Source organism: Macaca mulatta, chromosome 4 (assembly GCF_049350105.2).
Source record: "Macaca mulatta isolate MMU2019108-1 chromosome 4, T2T-MMU8v2.0, whole genome shotgun sequence".
NCBI lineage: Eukaryota > Metazoa > Chordata > Mammalia > Primates > Cercopithecidae > Macaca > Macaca mulatta.
The window spans coordinates 144763090-144783198 of NC_133409.1; the positions used below are offsets into that span (position 1 = coordinate 144763090).

General features: G+C 43.7%; 1 protein-coding gene across 3 annotated transcripts in view; it reads right to left on the bottom strand.

Moving 5' to 3' along the window:
• The window catches only part of CMTR1 (cap methyltransferase 1), a 49347-nt gene that overhangs the window by 13408 nt on the left and 15830 nt on the right, over positions 1 to 20109 (bottom strand). For all 3 annotated transcript variants that reach the window (XR_013416119.1, XM_077999092.1, NM_001257787.1), the window contains 9 exon segments: positions 18094 to 18186; positions 16558 to 16629; positions 15276 to 15370; positions 15105 to 15177; positions 9590 to 9788; positions 8723 to 8841; positions 6744 to 6840; positions 6301 to 6433; positions 5398 to 5577 (listed from right to left, as the gene is read on the bottom strand). Coding sequence is in view for 2 of the 3 variants with exons in the window: in XM_077999092.1 (XP_077855218.1) it covers positions 5398 to 5577; positions 6301 to 6433; positions 6744 to 6840; positions 8723 to 8841; positions 9590 to 9788; positions 15105 to 15177; positions 15276 to 15370; positions 16558 to 16629; positions 18094 to 18186 (1061 nt within the window). In the remaining variant the exon portion in view is untranslated.

The following is a 20109-nucleotide window of genomic DNA, read 5'->3' on the forward strand; positions in this document are numbered from 1 at the left end:
ACCTCAAGGAGATAAAAGGAATACTAAAAAATACTGAAGTATTTAAAAAATACTGAATTAGTTATTAAAAAATACTGAATTAGTCCCGCCAAAAACGGAGGGAAGGAAGGAAGAGAAGAACAAAGAACAGACAGGATAAACAGAAATCAACCAAGATAGGGGATTTAGAGCCAAACATCAATAATTACACTCAATGTAAATGTACCAATCACCCCAATTAAAATGCTAAGACTTTTATCCAGGTCAGACTGGACAAAAAGGTAAGACTTACCCACATGTTGTCTATAAGAAACACATTTAATCATAAAGACAAAGGTAGAAGGACAAAAAAAGACCATACAAACACTAAGCTAAAGAAAGCTTAAGTGGCTATATTAATGTCAGATAAAGCAGACTTTCAAGACAAGGAGTATTACTGGAAATAAATAGGGTATTTCATAACGATAAAAGGTCAATTCATCAAGAAAACAAAACTGTCTTTTTTTTTTTTTTTTTTTTTTTGAGACGGCGTCTCGCTCTGTCACCCAGGCTGGAGTGCGGTGGCCGGATCTCAGCTCACTGCAAGCTCCGCCTCCCGGGTTCACGCCATTCTCCTGCCTCAGCCTCCCGAGTAGCTGGGACTATAGGCGCCCGCCACCTCGCCCGGCTAGTTTTTTGTATTTTTTAGTAGAGACGGGGTTTCACCGTGTTAGCCAGGATGGTTTCGATCTCCTGACCTCGTGATCCGCCCGTCTCGGCCTCCCAAAGTGCTGGGATTACAGGCGTGAGCCACCGCGCCCGGCCAACAAAACTGTCTTAAACGTCCATGTGCCTAATAACAAAGATCCCAAATAACTGAAGAATTGACAAAACTAACGGGAGACACAGACAGCTCAATAATCATAGTTAAAGACTTTAACAACCCTCTTAGCAACTGACAGAATAAGTACTCAAAATATCAGTGAAGATTTAGAAGATCTGAAAAACACTATGAACTAACTTGACCAAATTAACATTTATAGAACATTATACCAAGCAACACCAAGATAGAGCATATGATGGGCCATAAAATAAGCCTCATTAAGTTTCAAAGGATCAAAATCATACAGAATACATTCTCTGAGAATGGTGTGACTAAATCTAATAGATATCTTAAAAATCCTGAGTTATCTGAATATTAAATACGACATACACATAATCTATGAATCAAAGAACAAATCATAAGGAAAAAATTTAAAATATATGAGCCATAGGATAATTAAAAGACACATATCAAAATGTAAGAGATTCCGCTAAAGCATCCTTTTTTTTTTTTTTGAGACAGGGTCTCATTCTGTCATCAGGGCTGGAGGGCAGTGGTGCAATCTTGGCTCACTGCAACCTCCACCTTCTGGGCTCAAGCAATCCTCTTGCCTCAGCCTCCTGAGTAGCTGGTACCACAGGTATAAGCCACCATGCCCAGCTAATTTTTATACGTTTTGTAGAGATAGGGCTTCACTATGTTGCCCAGGCTAGTTTCAAACTCCTGAGCATAAGTAATCAACTGCCTTGGCCTCCCAAAGTGCTGGGATTACAGGTGTGAGTCACCGTGCCTGGCCCTAAAGGATCCTTAAAGGGAAATTCATAACATTAAAAAAATTATATATATACACATATATATGTGCAGAAATAGAAAAGCCCATCCTAAAATTTATAAGGAATCTCAAGGGACACCAAATAGCCAAAATAATCTTGAAAATGATGAGCAAAGTTAGAGAACTCACACTTCCTGATATTAAAACTTCCTACAAAGCTACAGTAATAAAAACTGTCTACTACTGGCATAAAGACAGACACATAAACCAATGGAAGAGATAGCCCAGAAATAAACTCTTATATATATGATCAAATGATAGATGCCAAGACCAATCAATGGGGAAAGGGCAGTGTTTTCAACTGATGGTACTGGGAAAACTAGATATTCACATGCAAAACGACCCTCACCTAATACTATATACAAAAATTAACTTAAAATGAATCAAAGATCTAAATGTAACAGATAAAACTGTAAAACTTGGCCGGGCGCAGTGGCTCATGCCTGTAATTCCAGCACTTTGGGAGGCCGAGGCGGGAGGATCACGAGGTCAAGAGATGGAGACCATCCTGGCCAACATGGTGAAACTCTGTCTCTACTAAAAATACAAAAATTAGCTGAGCATGGTGGCATGCACCTGTAATCCCAGCTACTCAGGAGGTTGAGACCGGAGAATTGCTTGAACCTGGGAGGCAGAAGTTGCAGTGAGCTGAGATTGCACCACTGTATTCCAGCCTGGCAACTGAGCAAGACTCCATCTCAAAAAAAAAAAGAAACTGTAAAGCTCTTTAAAAACATAGAGGAAAGATTAATGACACTGAATTTAACAATGATTTCCTGCATATAACACCAAAAGCACAAGGAATAAAAGAAAAAAATAGGTAAACTGGATTACATCAAAATTTTAAACTTAAGTGCATCAGAGGACACAATCAATGCAGTGGAAAAAAAAAACCCTACAGAATCCCAGATATTTTCAAATCACATATCTGACAAGTGATTAATATCCAGAATATATAAAGAACTCCTACAATTCAACAACAACAACAAACAAACAAAAACAATTAAAAACAGCCAAAGGTCAGCCAGACATGGTGGATCATGCCTGAAATCCCAGCACTCTGGGAGGCCTAGGTGGGCGGATCACCTGAGGTCAGTTCAAGACCAGCCTGGCCAACATGTTGTAACCTGTCTCTACTAAAAACACAAAAATTAGCTGGGCATGGTGGCAGGTGCCTGTAATCCCAGCTACTCACAGGACTTGTATCCAGAATGTAAAATAATTCCTGCAACTTAATAAAAAGGCAAATCAATTTTTTTAAATGTTCAAAAGACTTGAAGAAACACTTCATAAAAGAAGATATACAAGTAGCCAATAAGCACACACAAAGGGGTTCAATATAATCAGTTGTCACAGAAATACATATTGAAACCACAATGATATAACACTACACCCCACCAAATGGTTAAAATAAAAGACTGATAATACCAAGTGCTGACAAAGATGTAATCAGAACTTCATACTTTGTCGGAAGGAGAATAAAACAATGTATATAAATTGTTTTATTGTTTTTATATATAATATACATTTTTTTTTGTGACGGAGTCTCGCTCATTGCCCAGGCTGGAGTACAATGGCGTGATCTCAGTTCACTGCAACCTCCACCTCCCAGGTTCAAGCGATTCTCCTGCCTCAGCCTCCTCAGTAGCTGGGATTACAGGCATGTGCCACCACGCCCAGCTAATTTTATATTTTTAGTAGAGATAGGGTTTCACCATGTTGGCCAGGCTAGTCTCGAACTCCCGACCTCAGGTGATCCACCCGCCTCGGCCTCCCAAAGTGCTGGGATTACAGGCATGAGCCATGGCGCCCAGCCATAATATACATATTATATGTATACTATATACATATATTGTTTTATTGTGTGTGTGTGTATATATATATATATGATACACACGCACAGTGTTTTAGAAAACTATGTGGTATTTTAAAATAAACATACATCTCCTCTATGATCCAGAATTTCCCACTCAGGTATTTACCCAAGGGAAATTACAACATTTGTCCACCCAAGCTTTGTATAAGAATTGTTTTTATCAGCTTTATTCGTAACAGTTCCAAACTGTCAAGTGGCCATTGACAAAAGAATCCCCATACAATGGAATGGAATACTAGTCAGCAAGAAAACCAAACCAACTAACACAATATGAATGAATCTCAAAAACATGATGAGGAAAAAATCCCAGACACAAAATACAAAGTTCTAGAACAAGCAAAACTAACCTGTGGTGATAAAAATCAGAAGAGGGGTTACCTTGGGGTTGCCTGAGGAGGGGCACAAGGAAATTTCCTTAGGTGATGGAAACGGTTTTTATCTTTTTTTTTTTTTTTTTGAGATGAGTCTTGCTCTGTTGCCCAGGCTGGAGTGCAGTGGCGCAATCTCAGCTCACTGCAAGCTCTGCCTCCTGGGTTCACGCCATTCTCCTGCCTCAGCCTCCCAAGTAGCTGGGACTACAGGCACCTGCCACCACGCCCGGCTAATTTTTTGTATTTGTAGTAGAGACAGGGTTTCACTGTGTTAGCCAGGATGGTCTCGATCTCCTGACCTCGTGATCTGCCTGCCTCGGCCTCCCAAAGTGCTGGGATTACAGGCGTGAGTCACTACGCCCAGTCACATTTTTTATCGTAATAGGGATGGTAGGCTACAAGGCTATATGCATTTGTTAAAACTGATTAAAGTATACACTTAAGATTTGCATTTCACTTACAGAATTATACCTCCACTTTTTTAGAAAAAGAAAAGTGGTTGGTTATAGAGTTGCTTAAATACTCTGTGCTATTGGAACCACTGAAAAGAAGTCCAGTTCTGCCATGCTTCTATGCACACTTGTTCAGCCAAAAGACATGTTTCATAACCCAGAAGTGTTATAAAGCCCTAGCCAGGCGGATCCCGGGGCCTGTTTGTTTCCTCATCTATAACATGCTGAAGTTTACTGTCTGCTCCACTTTGGTGCCTACCATTGCTATCAAAATGAGGGAGCTTATATGGTAGTACTGTGGAAAGTTAAAACACAAGGCAATACTGGAAAAATAGGAGAGAATAGGACAAAGACTTCTTCCCCTTCTGTGATTCTCCAGGGCCACCTATATCTTCAAACTTCTCTGGGGGACTTAAGGTTGGACCCTTAACTAAGGCCTTTCCAACACCTGTTTGTCCCCCTAAGAGAGCACTTTCTGTTGATTCACTGCTACTATACAACCCCCCAACCTATCTCCAAGCACTTTTTTCTAAGGCCTGCCCACTGAGAAAACTAAGCCAAATGTCACAACTTGAAATTATTACCACTAACGGAGTGGGGAAAACAAAGAAGATACAGAAAACAGCATTTGGATCACCAGTTGGGAAACTCATGAGCTGGCAAAAGTTTGGGCACTTCCAAAGCATGTTATACACATGCTTTCCATCCATCTCCTGCCTCCAAACAGGGACTTCTCCAGGCAACAAGCATGATGGCCTTCTACAAACAGCAGCAATTAAAGGGAAATTACTCCTGCCTCCAGGGACACAGGCTGCTCTCTGTCAGCTATACACAGGCTCCTGTGGGCAGGCCTATACTAGCCAGGCACCTACCTGCCACCCTTGGGATAGGGCCTGGCAGCAGGATGGGGGTCCCTGAGGGTAACTAACCAAAGTCCCAGGCAGCCCTGGAACCAGCAGACCATACTCAGTTGCCAATTTGTCGGGGTTGACAAAGTGATACCAAGAGCCAACCATTCAGTCTTTCACTCTCTGGTCTTCCTTAGGACCTCAGTGGTGCCAGCAAAAACCAGCCCGTTGGCTTACCTCTCATTGGACCGTATCATGTAGTCAGTAAATTCATGGTCTCCCTTGATCACCTCCAGGGGGACCACCAAGTTGACGTCGGAATCAGTGTTCCGCAGCTGATTGAGTTTAATATTCACTGCGAAGAGGTAATCCCGAACGTCATCTATGCCCACCTTCAGGCCCTTGCACACCACATACCTGGCAGGAGATACTCTGTCACTCCACCGAGCAAGGGCTTCCTCCCCATACATTCCTTTCCCCCAACCCCTTGTGGAATTACAAAGCTTAACAACTTCCCTATTCAACCTTAGGCCTATGCACAAAGAACAACACAGACCCTTTGCGCACTAAAGTTCCCCTCAAATCCTTCCCTGTTAAGCTCTATTTCTACTCTGTATGGCAGTAGTTCCTAACTTCCCTGTGACAGACGGGCTGTGTCACAATCACCTGGGGAGTCTGTCAAATTACAGACCTAATGAATCAAACTCTCCCAGGAGAAGGCCCAGAAATATGTGTTTGTAACAAGCCACCCGGCAATTCTGATTAGTTGCGTTTTCTCTCACCTTGTGTGTGGGCAGTGTCACACTGGGACCCCAGTAGTGCCTTTGGATAGCAGCTCCTTGCCCCTTCCCAGCCCATGCCCCCCGAAGTGTCCCTACTATTGGTCACCTTCTCCTGGACCAAGCTGAGAGTCCCTCACATAAGCATGGAGAATAAGGCTTGGGAGAAGGAGGCAGAAGCTGAACTGGCACATCACAAGACCAAAAGATCCAGGAATCCTGAATCCTGTTGGCTCTCATCACTTCTTTAAAGTCAAGGTTTTAAATGTAGCTTAAGAGGTCATGCCAGAGAGATGCACCATGATTTGCTGTTCTGACATTTAGCCAACTAATCTGGCTAATATAGAGAGAAAGGCTTCACCTCTCTGAGTTGGCAGGACGGCTGGTAATAGGCTTGAAGAGACAAACTCGTTCAAAGCAGCAGTAGAGCAGGTAGACAAGCCCCACACTAAACGGTGTGAACAGGTCAAAGGTTTTACAGATGAAGTGGCCTCCTAAATTAGAGAGAAAACACCAAAAGCAGCCAATGGGTCTATTCCAAGAGATGGGTGAAGTAGTCTTGGGAGTAAATATGACAAAGTCAAGGAACCAGCACCTGGGTCTGTTAAAAGAGACAATTTAAGGGGGAGAACCAGTTTTGAAGGGGACTTTGAGGGTTCTTTCTCCCTAAATTACTCATTTAGCTACCTGTCAGCTAACACAAGCAGATTTTTTTAACTTCCCCTCCAACCCCTTTATACATGCTCTTGTCCAATAGGGCCTCTAGTGGGTCCTGGGGTGAGGAGACAGCTGAGGAAGTGTCACCTGTCCGGACAATGGACAGCGCCATGAGGAACTGACACAGAAGCAGCTGCTTGCTGAGGATCTCCTGCAGGTTCTCCTGCCCCTCCACCGAGAAACCCTGAAATGAGAGCACAAGGAATGGGGTTGGAAAGAGAAAGGAGAAGGACTGAGAATAACATCACTACCTCATCTTCACCAAGAGTTCTTGAAGTGTTTTCATTGATCACCATCTGACTGATGAAGCAGCAGCTCAGTGTTGAGTTATTTTAGAAGGTCACTGGGCTTGTTAGATGGAGTAAGCACAGGACTCAGACCTACCACTGGACCAGCTCCACTTTCCTGTTCTATCATTCCCAGGGGATGGAACCAAGCCTACTTTTCCAAGGAGATGGTCTAGAAAGTGTTTTAACTCATGGGAATCCAGGGAAGAGTAAGGCAGAACAGAGGCAAAATATTGGCTAGTCAGAGGTCAACCACAACATAAGAAACAGAATGCTCTGGTGAGTCCTAACAAGACCAGGGAGTGAGTGCAGTGAGAAAACTCTGCTTCGGCTTCCCACTCTGGTGACAGGAGAAAAGTTAACCTTCCTAGTCACAGTAATCTTTCTCTGTTGACTCAGGTTTTACTTACAATACCCCCTTTTCTGTCCTAAGACCACAGTGCCTCTTCTCTCCAGCTGGCAGACTCTCTGGCCAGGGTATTTACCGAAAGAATGTGTGATGCTATTTCTAGAGTGGTCTCCCTCCTTGTGAGATCCCAGCAGGAGACAGAGAGTAAGGCTTACATAAAAGTAAAGGAGGCCAGAGGACATCGGGTGGCAGAGTGTTGTTAAATGGGTATAGTTTCTGTTTTGCAAAATGAAAACTTCTGAAAATCTGTTTTACAACAGTGTGAATAGACTTAACACTGCTGTTAACACTTTAAAATGATTAAGATGACCAAATTTGTGTTTTTCACAATAAAATAAAAAAATAAAAAGGACACTGACCTCTATTAAACAGGCCCCAACCAGGCCAGGTCTCTCTGACTCAGTTCTACAAAAGTGATAGCTAAAGGACTCAGGATAAAAAATGTTTAGCAGCGTCTTCCAGACTTAAAGATGCTTCTCAAAATACATGTCTGATTATGGAGTCAATTTAAAAAAAAAAAAAAAAAGCCTGGGTCACCCCTCTACACTGCTGAAGTGCTGAAGCAGAAAGCCCTCGAGTTCGCAACTCTATAGCTGCCGCACTGCAACAGCTGCCTCATAAGCGCTATCAGACTCCCACATCTGCTCAGCCAGAGCAGCACCCCCCTCACAGCCAGCCCCAAGCCTGTCATCTGTTGTTCCCTGCTGTGCACAGTGCTTCAGTGAGCCTGGGCATCTTTGGATATCACGCTGACATCCTGCCCACCTTCCTTCAGTAGCCACACAGCTACTGCTTGAGAGGCCACCCAAAGAGCCCCAGAGGCTTTTCTCAACTCTAGCTATATGACCCTGGAGCAGCTGCCACATTGTCTGTCCTTCCTCTAGAGTAAGTGGTGGCTCACTCCAGAAAGGAATGCCTGCATTGTCAGATAAGTGGGTGAGAGCTTCTGCTGAACAAAGCTGCAATGGGCTTCCTTCTGTGCCTCAAGCAGCTGCCCGTAGACAAGGCCTCTTGAACTTTCACTTTAGCCCAGCCCTGATAAGAGCCTCCCATGGATTCCCGTGCTGCCGTCTTTGGTGAGGTGGCCATCTGTCAGCCTATGAGAGGCTTACAGGTGACCATGTATAGACAGCCTCCACCAGGAGCAACACCAAGATCACCCTACTCCAGGCAAAGGTATTCACAACATCAGTCTCTACAAAATTATCATTTTAAAAATGTACAGAAAGAATAAAAATGCATCCCCTACAATCTGAATTGTGAAATATCACCTTTGGGGGCAGCTAAAGAACCAGACAAAACAAACAGTTCTCAAACCTCTAAAATAACAAATCCTTAATGCATCAGTCTATGGAAAAAAGGTAACCTACCCCATCAGCCATCAGAAAGTGGACACCCTTGCGATCTGTGTTATCCAGGACAAAATTCCGAAAAGCAGAGATGTTCTCTGGGCGGGTGATATCTCCATCTCCATCAATCCCACCCTCACCTGTCAGAATACAAGAGTCATAGTGAGTTCATCTGCCCTATACATGTCAGGAGCTGGGACACGAGTGCTCTGGGACAGATAACACAGGCATCCGGTGTCTCGAGAACTAGGGCCCATCCTGCAAGGCTCCCTTACAGTGATGGACCAGGAGGAAGAATAGTACCCTGCTATAATGAAACACAGTCCCAAACGGGTTGACCAACCAAAAGTCATCAACTCTTGGAACTTTCTCTTCAAGACCCAAATTGTGGTTAGGGCACCAACATCTAGGCATCAATTTTTTAATAAGGACTGTTTAGAAAGGACTTAGGATTTGCTGCCAAATTACAATCAACATAGAGCAGAGGGACTGCTGTGGGTTGCCAAACTGTCTGCAACCCAGTGCATTCCACACCTGGCACAGAGGACTAGAGATGGGCATGGGTTTGTAGTTGTTAATAACCCTGCCAGTTCTCAGAGATCAGGCAGCTTCATTATCTCCTGCCACCACAAAAGCAGAGCGCTCCTGAAAGGAGGAATTAATAGAGCCTTGATGAGAATCTGCTGAGGGAGTGTTTGACCTGTATTCTACAGGCCCAGGGTAAAAAGGTATAGTCCAGAGGAAACCAAGATTCTGACAAGATCTGTGAAGCCCAGGGTAAGAGACAGGAAAGAAAACATGTTATGTGGATAACAACTGCTTCTGACCTGAAGTCCCCCTACAGGGGCTGTCCCTCATATCTCCTAGTACCCTCCTCAGTGTCCCTACCATAGTAGGGTTCGAAGAGTTCACTGGAAGCAGAGTAGAAGTCCTCCAGCTTGAAGTCATTAGGGCCCTTCAAAGTCATTCCAAAGCCCTTTGCATGCCACTTCTTCCTCCACAGCACATACTCTGAGAAGCCACCTGGGCCTGCACAGACGTCGGCAAAGTACAGAAGCTCAGCTTCCCGGTCCTTCACCAGTGGCTTCTGCAAAGGGAAATGGAGGACGGGAGAGGAAGGAAAACAAGACAGCTCAATAGGGAACAGGAAGGAGAATGCAGGGAGAGTAAAATAAGCCTTTCAACAAGTACAATCCAGAGCTCCCACCAGGGCCACAGCACCCAGGAAATGTATCTTCTGGTGATCAACACCCTTTAGTGTTGCCTCACCCACTCTCAAAATACCCACAACACCTATCACATCACCAGGCCTAGCTCAGACTCCTCATAAAAACATCTTCATGGAGCCGGGCATGGTGGCTCACGCCTGTAATCCCAGCACTTTGGGAGGCCAGAGAGGCGGATAGTCTGAGGTCAGGGGTTTGAGACCAGCCTGGCCAACATGGTAAAACCCTGTCTCTACTAAAAATACAAAACATTAGCCAGGCGTGGTGGCGCACACCTGTAAACCCAGCTACTCAGGAGGTTGAGGCACGAGAATTGCTTGAACCCGGGAGGCACAGGTTGCAGTGAGCTGAGATCGTGCCACTGCACTTGAGCCTGGGCAACAGAGCGAGACCCTGTCTCAACAACAACAACAAAAAAACATCTTTATGGGTATCTGACTGTACATTTTTTATTTCTCAGAGTGTTTTCCTCACCATAGACTGCCTTTCAAGAGTCCTACTGAACAGAATATGCCCCACATTACAGATAAGGAAAAAGAGGCACCAAGATACAAAGTCACAAAGTAATCTGTTCACAGCCAGTCTGCAACAAAACTAAATTAGGGTCCAGTTGGCCTAACCACTAGACTCACGTCTTCCTGTCCAACCAAAGCCTGGGGGGCTCTAACATCACCCTCTCCCAGCCACAGGAACCTCCCTTTTCCCATCATAGCCTCTGTCTTCCCTTCTCCCCTTCCTCCTTGGCTCTCCCAACCACCTTTTAAAAAATCCCAAATAACTTTTTATTTTGGAATTATTTTAGATTTACAGAAAAGGTGCCAAGATAGTACAAAGTTCCCGTACCCCTCAGCCAGTCTCTAGTTTTGTTAACACCTTACACCATGGTATGTTTGGCAAAACTAAGAACATTGGTACCTTACTATTAACTAAACTCCAGACTTCATTTAGATTTCACTAATGTTCTTTTTCTGTTTGGGATCCAATCCAAGACACCACATTGCATTTGATCTTTCTCCTTTTTTGCACTCCCTTTCTTCTTCTCCTGCCCAGTGCTGGGTGTGGGGTTGGGGCAGGGCACAGTCAGAAGCTGACAAGACAGAGAGGGAAGGAAATACTGGTGTGCACCAACAGCAGCTTCCAGGCAACCGTCAGAGCACCCAGCAAACTCAGGACTGACTAATCATCACTTGAATTTTGGCATAATTACATTTGTGGCCCCTTGAGTAGCTTTCGCTCTCTCTCCCCAGCATTTTTTTTTTTGTTTTTTTTTTTTTTGTTTTTTATTTTTGTGGCAATGCGGTCTCACTCAGCCCATGCTGGAGTGCAGTGGTGCAATAATAGCTCACTGAAACCTTGAACTCCTGAGCTCAGGCAATCCTCTTTCTTCAGCCTCCTGAGTAGCCGGAACCGCAGGCACACATCACACAATCAGCACATTTTTTTTTTTTTTTTTTTAGAGACAGGATCTTGGTATATTGCCCAGGCTGGCCTCAAACTCCTGGACTCAAGCAATCCTCCCACTTCAGCCTCTCACAGTGTTGGAATTACAAGTGTAAGTCACCATGCCCAGCCTAGCTTTATCTCTTAACCTCACATTTATGCTGAACCCAGTACTGGCCCATATTGTATATTTATACTTCTCTTTTACGCAAATGCTAGGTATGCTCTTACCCACACCTGAGCCCTAGACAGTGAAATTCTACCCACCCTCTACAGCAGAGAGGATGAACCATTTGCACTGGTGACAACAAAAGGTTGAGTTATACAAGTGGGTAACTGCAAAAGACTAGAGTTGGCCTCAGACCATGATGAACACTCAGCCAGAAGAGGCTCAGGGACCTCAGTCTTCCCTCTCTACAGGTTCGGCATGGCTGAGTACTGGTCTGAAGTTCTGCAGCTGCTAGATAACGATCAGAAAGCTTTAGGGGAAACAGTCCCAAGAAAGAAACAGACATACTAACGTTTACAACCCAATCACTTCTTGGTGAGAGGGGCCTTTCTTCTGATGATAGCTATCTAGCTTTATCAAAATAGTGAAAAAGTCTCTGGAGAAAGTGACTTTAGCTAAAAATAAATGTCATCATCCTGTTATAAGCCCACTCCAGGCATGCTGGGTCTTAATCATTCTTTCCCCACTTCCCTACTAAGCCACCCCAGCATTCTTGGTTCCTGAGCCATCAATTATTCATCTTTTTGGATTATATTCATTTGCACACAAAAAAGACCTAATGGTATTTACCAAGAACATTATGTAGCATCTTCGAGTCAGCCTGGTGGTAATGAGGCAGGGGTCACAAGTTTAAGCCCTACACATACTGCAAAGAGGGAAAACAAGGTTTTTTGCCACCGGCCGTGCCCTCTGAGTGAACCACTGGTCCAAAGGAAGACTGGGAGATGGATGCAGAATGATCAATGCGAGCACCTCACCCCTGAAAAGGGGGCATGAATATGACCTCGTTCTGTGATTTCAAGACGTATGGTCGTTATAGGTCATGGCCAGGAAGTCTTTTCACAGGAAGGACAGCTGGGGTTCTCAGCCCTGCTACTTACTGCCTGTGCAGTCAAGGACAAGCACACAATATAAGTCATTAAGCTTGAGCTTGCTCAGTTATAAATTGGGACTGATGCAGGTATTTCTCCAGGCTGTCGTAGGACTAAATAAAGTATCCTATATTGAAAAGCTTTACAAACTGTGAAGTATTAAACAAATCAATGCAAGATGATATTGTACTCAATCAGATCAACTTCCTCAGAGTCAAAACTCTTGTCCCTTTCCATGTTTTTCTCTTTCCAGTGGTGAGTACAGCAGCACTGCGAGTACACTCAATGGAAATTAGACAAATGATGTCTACATTCAGTTGTCTTCTGCAGTGCTTCACACATAATGTATTCTTGTCTCAACAACATCCCCAGGCACATGAACCCCTGATATAATGTAACAGTTTATAATATGCTTCCATATACTCCAAGGATCTAAATTTCCCTCCTTCCTTTGTCTCTTCCAGTTCTTGCTTACAGCTTCTTTATTTTCTGCCCCTCACCCCCTTTCTCCTTTACGATAACCTGCAGCACCACAGATCTACTTAAAAACTTCACAGTTGGCTGGGCGTGGGAGTTCACGCCTGTAATCCCAACACTTTGGGAGGCCAAGGCAGGTGGATCACCTGAGGTCGGGAGTTTAAGGCCAGCCTGACCAACATGGAGAAACCCCGTCTCCACTAAAAATACAAAATTAGCCAGATGTGCTGGCGCATGCCTGTAATCCCAGCTACTTGGGAGGCTGAGGCAGGAGAATCCCTTGAGCCCAGGAGGCAGAGGTTGCAGTGAGCCGAGATCGCGCCATTGCACTCCAGCCTGGGTAACAACAGCAAAACTCCGTCTCAAAAAAAAAAAAAAAAAATTTCAGAGTCTGCTCTATCACTTGTTATCACCTCCTAACCTCTCCACATTCCAAGCTTCAAATTCTCCTGCTCTTAGTCTATAATTTGCCTGATCCAAGAGCCACTACGACCCTACCAAATGTGGGTGTGTGCCTGGGCCTTCAGCCACTCCCTCTTCTGCTGGGGACTGTTCTAGTGTCTCTGCTTGCCTGAAAACCACACCAAGCCTGTTGGGCTTGGCTGTATCTCTGGTCTTCAGGGGAAAACGGAAATGAAAAGAGAGAATAAAACACTAGGGGCTCATGAGAAATCACTTTTTTTATAGTGGAACGTAGAGAAACATTTCTGAAAGGGCAATTCTCCGTGGCCACTAACAATCAATTCAGGTCAAGAAGCTGCCTGAAGCATTACAAACACGGCTGCCTTTTCCTATGTAACTAACGTCTCTACCCTCGACCTGAATGGTACGATCCTGATGCCTACTTCATTTTCATGACAGCAAAACGCAATAACCAGATACCAGCTGCTGGAGGCATTTATATTCAAAAGCCAAAAAAGACACTGTGACTTCCCATCAGCTTGACAGAGCTCCTCTGCCAGGCAGGGGTTTAAAGGAAATCATTTGGAGCTCAGAAAATTAAATCAACATTATATCAACCTAATTTTCTCAAGATGCTAATTCCAAGAGCCCTTTTGTGCTGCCTGCTGGTACTGGGGAAAGAGGAGGGAGACCTGGGAGCGAAAAATGAGTAATGGCTGGAGGGGCTACATGCCAGTTTTGCCAGCAAGTAGGAAGCAGTTAGGTAGGTGGAGCTGAAACATTAAAGAACTTGGAAAATAAGTTTCTTTAGCCAGTGGATAATCAGGGGGTCTAGTGGAATGAGGGTGAGTGAAGCAGAAACAGGTTTGGGGATAGCTGGCTCCTGGCCCTGTCACGGTCAAAGAAAAGTAACTTTCTAGGACCAGGTAAAAATGCTTTGAAACCCTGAAGAGTATTCTAGAATGAAATTTCCTTTTTTTTTCTTTCTCTATCACTATGGAGAGTCTACGTTCAGAGAAATGAGATGCAGCAGAGTAGAAAATCATTTTGCTTTACCACTTCTTGAAAAGGGCCAAAGCCTTATAATTACGATCCCACGCAAAGCTTGTTCAGAGAGGCAGAGAAGGAAAGTGGCTCAGTCTAAAATTACAGTCTCAGTGCTGGGACAACTCTTAAGAGCCTTTTGGTTCTACCCCAGCCCTCTGGCAGGTTAGTACAGCTCATTTCAGAATGAGGCAGCTGAGGCCCAAAGAAGGTGTAAACTTAAGTAATCCCTCTTGCTTCATAAATGCTATGTCCCTCCTCACCACATTCCAACAACACAGGCTAGATTTTCAGATACAACACTGATTTTAAATAGATCAGTGAAAAGGCCCACTGAAATGCCCACATTTCATCCAACACTCAAACCATATTTCCCAGTACCCCCCTCTCATACCAGAAACAGCACCCAAATCAGGTGATGTCACCAAGTTTCAATCTGGAAAATAGCTTGCTATATAAAAACGATATTCACCCTTTCACTCTACCTTCTGTAGGGTTAGGGGCTTGGATTCCAGGACTGAAGCCCTGGAGACAACTGCTTCACTCCTGGGACCACAGAAGCACTGTGGGACCCTATCTGAGGAGCTCAAAGCAAAATATCTCCATCACACAGTCAGAATACTCTCCTAGCATTGAACAAATGGCAATGGCTGAGCCACTGAAGCTTAAACCCACTTAGCACCATGAATTCAAAAGCAGAATCTTGTTCTCACCCCATAAGAGTCCCGCGGATTTGTGAACATGCGATCAAACACAAAATCCATGTTAGCCATCTTCATTGCTGCCCTGCAATAAAGCAAGACAGAAAAGTACTAGATGTACTAGGCTCAACTGAAAAGGTAGAGCAGGGAGCATCAGGGGAGGGGAGGGAAATGTCAGCAAACCTGTTTAGAAAGAAGACTCCTCGGATCATCTCGTAGGGATTGGCCCGAGTCCGAGCTCGCCGCATCTCTTCCCCATCCAGGACATCAAACACGCTCTGCCCAGAGAATCAGAACCTCAAGGTGAGCTCCAGGACAGGAAAGGGATCTTAAGAGCCTGCAGTGCCCAACTCACAGCCCTCCAAGGAACAAGGTTCCTGTGGCATCTCAGCTCTGAAATGTCTCACTGTGTGACCCTAGACAGGTTGCTTAATCACTTGCTCAACTACCTTGCCGGTAAATTGGTAAAAAAAACAACAACAAACAAAAACAAAAACAATGTAAGCAGGTGCCTGGCACATGGCAAATGGTTAAAAAACAGCACCCGCTGCTACACACAGAGCCACCTCTGGGAATTGCTAATCTTCATAGTAAATCTGTTTCTCCATCCCATACCAGCAGCTACTCTCCAAGGGATCAAAGTTCTGGTATGAAGGCTTACCTGACTAGAGCTCACTTAGAGAGAGGAGAAACAAACAAACAAGACCAGCGTTTTCTGATGGCATCTACCACACAGTAGCGATCCCTTCTCTCAAACTCCCCTGACCAATTTCCTCTCTAGATAAAAAAATCCTCACATTACCTGAGTTCCAGTCACCTTATGGATATTCCCAACCCTATGCCTGCCAAAAAGTAAAATCTGTGAGGCTAGTCTGAGGCCTGCCTTCTTCACCAACCCATTTCCTCCTCAGTTTCCCTGACTCATTCTGCCCACAGACAATGTGATTCTCAATTAGGCCAAAAAGTATCAAGGGGAGGCTAACATTTACCCAGGTACTTCACACCCACTATTTCATTTAGTTCTCACAACAACCCCAAGAAATGAGTATTTTCTCCTCATTTTATAGATGAGGAAACTCAAACTCAGAGAAGGTAAAGCAACTGGGCCAAGTTCACACAGCAGAAAGTTGCAGATCTTGGATTTGAATCCCGGTCTATCTGATGCTGAACAAAGACTCCAAACCTTTTGCTATACCAGGCCCTCTCAGGATTACAATGAACAGACCCACTGAGGTTAGGCAGATCCATTCTTGGCTGCTGACCACAGGGACAGCACAACACCCACAGGGCAGAACGGTCACCCGACAAAAGGACAATTTGCAGATATGAACCAAGCTATGCATCTGATCTCTAGTAAAAATCTTAACTTTAGCCTTCCCACAACCAACTCAAAGGATAAATGGAAAAGTCCAGCAAATCACCTCCCACAAGGTTTTCATATCTGGTTCTAGCCACAAGACCTTACCTTACACTGCAACACACTATGAAGCAGCTCTTCCCCACAAAACTCTGTTTCATCTTCAATAATCATCTTTCTCTACAGGGAGAAAAAAGCAGTAAGTAATGACCACATATGACTGCAACTGTCAGGGATGAAGGAAGAAATTAGGGTTCTAAGTAAGTAAAGCAAGAAGGGACTTGGTTCTCTGCGAAGAAACATCAATCCCTGAAGGGTGGGAAAGAGAAAATCCTAAACCCCTCTGGCTATTCTCCAGATGGCTGTGAGATGAAGCACCCCCTCACCCCCACCCCGGGAGCTCTGAGTAGAGCACTATATGGACACAAGACTCATGAATGCTGAGGCTGGGAACATCAAACAGGAAGGAGATATTCAAGCTGTCTAACTCAGGAGCACCGAGGCAGAAGGATGGGGAATGCCTCAAATGACAAAAGCTTGCCCTTCCACCAGGAAGCCTCTCACTCTGTGATGAGTACAAATGCATGATACTAGGCACTGACCTGGTAGCATTTCAGAAAACAGGGACGTTAAGGGGTCTCACGGGGATATCAAGTGCAACCCCCACATGAGTGAAGCCACTTCTAAACCAGTGAAACTCAATCTCTTTGGTCTCAGGTTTTACACTCTTAAAAATTATTGAGGATCCTAAAGAATTTTTGTTTATGCGGGATAGATAATAGATAGATAATCTATTATCTAGAATTCAAATAATTATATTTGAAATTAAAACTGAGATTTTAAAAATATTTTTAAATTCAGTTTAAAAGACTAATGTTAACATAAATACTTTACAGAAATATATTTTCAGAAAAATAATCATATTTCAAAAAAGAAAAAAATTAGTGAGGACAGTGGTACTGTTTTCCATTTTTGCAAATTTCTTCAGCATCTGGCTTAATAGAAGGACAGAGCTTCCTCTCTGCTTTTTCATTCAATCTGTTATAATATCACATCACAGCCTCTGGAAAATTCCACTGGACACTTGCAAGAGAATGAGGATGAAAAGTGCAAATAACTTTTCAATATCATTATGAAAACAGTTTTGCCCTTGTGAACTCCCTGAAAGGGTCTTAGAGATCCCCGGGAGCACATATACTTTGAGAACTGCCCTCTAGACCTATTGATTTGGTGGCCATCTACTTTATTCTCACAATTTTCCAGAAGAAGATTAAACAAATTCCCTCTGTAACAATTCCATCATTACTTTCTGAGGACAATGTCCTTTCATCTAGCAGTGATCAGAATATACACAGATATGTATGATAAGCCACTTCAAAAGGCATCCATGAAGAAGACAGAGATTATACATTTTGTCTGCCTTATAATTTAAATGACTCGGAGAAAAGAAAAAGCCCTGCCATATCTCCAAGGGGCATACTTGTAAAGCTCATGACACTCCCTCCTGACACAGCTTTATTCCTACCAACGTGAATGGTCAGATTCACATTTTTCTTAAACTGCAAGTATATGTACATACCAGACTCGAGCAATTGAAGTCAAGAGGGTGCCAAGAAGTCAGGGTACATTTTCCTGAAAGCCTACCTTTCCCACGACCATCCAATCGCTCATTTCCTGAGTGTCAGGAATTTCAGTGGTACATTCTGGAAACCATGACACCTGCTCACAGGCACTGGGCTACAAACAAAAGAGAGGCTAGTAAGACAAGTATGACAGACCCTCAAAGCTAAACCCCAACTCATCAAGACTTACCCAAAACAATCAAAAGGGACTGAGACAGACCGAAAAGGGTGCAGGTTGCTGAAGCCAAATGCAGTGGTCAGACATGAGAAGTGAGAGCCACAATTCTAAAGTTTAACTTCTAAAGGCCAGCTCCAATTCTGCTTAGAATCCTTAGAAACTTCTCAAACCTAAGGTTTCTTTCATTTGTTCCATCATTATTTAATGAATACCTACTATGTGTTAAGCACTCAGAATGCAGAGTTAAATAGGACATGGTACTTGGCAAAAGGGGTTTGCAATCAGAGCAGTGAAGACACAGAGAAGTAAACAGGCAGTTATCACGTATGATGTAGGTCTATGACAAGATAAGTATATCAGACTTAATGACAATGAGTCTCATCTCCTGATTCCTTTCAAAGTGTTATTCACAAAACAATCCAGAAACTGGTAAATAGGATTCCTAGCCCATTCATTCTAAGACAGAACAAAAACTGACATCTCTAATGGCTGCTTCCTCTTAATTTTTCAATTACTTTCCTATCAGGCCAAAACTGTGCATTAGGATCATCTGCAGTGCTTCTAAAGAGTGCTGATGCAGCTGGGTGGGGTGGCTCATGCCTGTAATCCCAGCACTTTGGGAGGCTGAGGTGGGCAGATCACTTGAGGTCAGGAGTTCAAGACGAGCCTGGCCAACACAGTGAAACCGTGTGTCTACTAAAAATACAAAAATCAGCCGGGCGTGCTGATGCACATCTGTAATCCCAGCTACTTGGGAGGCTGAGGTGGGAGAATCCCTTGAATCCAGAAGGTGGAGGTTGCAGTGAGCCGAGATCGCACCACTGCACTCCAGCCTGGATGACAGAACGAGACTCCATCTTGAAAATAACATAACATAACATAACATAACATAACATAACATAACATAACATAACGTAACATAACATAACATAATAAAACAAAATAAAATAATAAAATAAAATAAATAAAATAAAATAAAATAAATAGTACTGATGCCTGGGGCTGGGCACAGTAGCTCATGCCTGTAATTCCAATGCTTTGGGAGGCCAAGGTAGGACTGCTTGAGGCCAGGAGTTTAAGACCAGTCTGGGCAACACAGCAAGACCCTGTCTCTACCAAAAAAAGTCCAAAAAATTAGCCAGGCATGGTGGCACAGGCCTGTAGTTGCAGATACTCAGAAGGCTGAGGTGGGAGGATATCCCGGGCCCAGGATTTCGAAGTTGCAGTTAACTGTGTTTATGCCACTGCATTCCAGCCTGGGCAACAGTCCAAGACCTTGTCTCAAATAAAATAAAAACTAAAAAAAAGTACTGATGCCTGAGACCCACCTCCAGAGTATAAGATTCTGCTGGTCTGAGGTGAGGCCTGGGGATAAGTTTTCAGAAGTCCCCAGATGATTCTACTGCGCAGGCAGCGCTAAGTGCCACCAGGATAGAGAAACATGAAATATAAAACCTAAACAGATGGCTAACCTGCATGGCAGCTTCACATATTGGCTCCCAAGCAAGTGTGGAGAAGAGATTCACCATTGCAAATTGAAGCAATGTGATTAAAAGTAATATTACATGCTCTGAAAGGCATAAAATGGTATCACAAAGCAAGGTCTTGAGGGCAAGCCAACCAGCATCAACAGAGAAAAAGTTGAAAAGAAAAATTACTGAAGCCTTTTGTCCATGAATCTGGCAGTGAATCATGGCTTCTTCTCCTGGTCAAATCTATCACATTTAAGCATAAAGGTGACAGAGTTGGTTATAAATTATAAACTCTAGAGAACAAGAAGCTCATATAAACTTGGAAAGAAAAAGCAGACTCAATCAATGTCCCAATGGAAGTCTGACTATTATAACTACCTACAGAGTG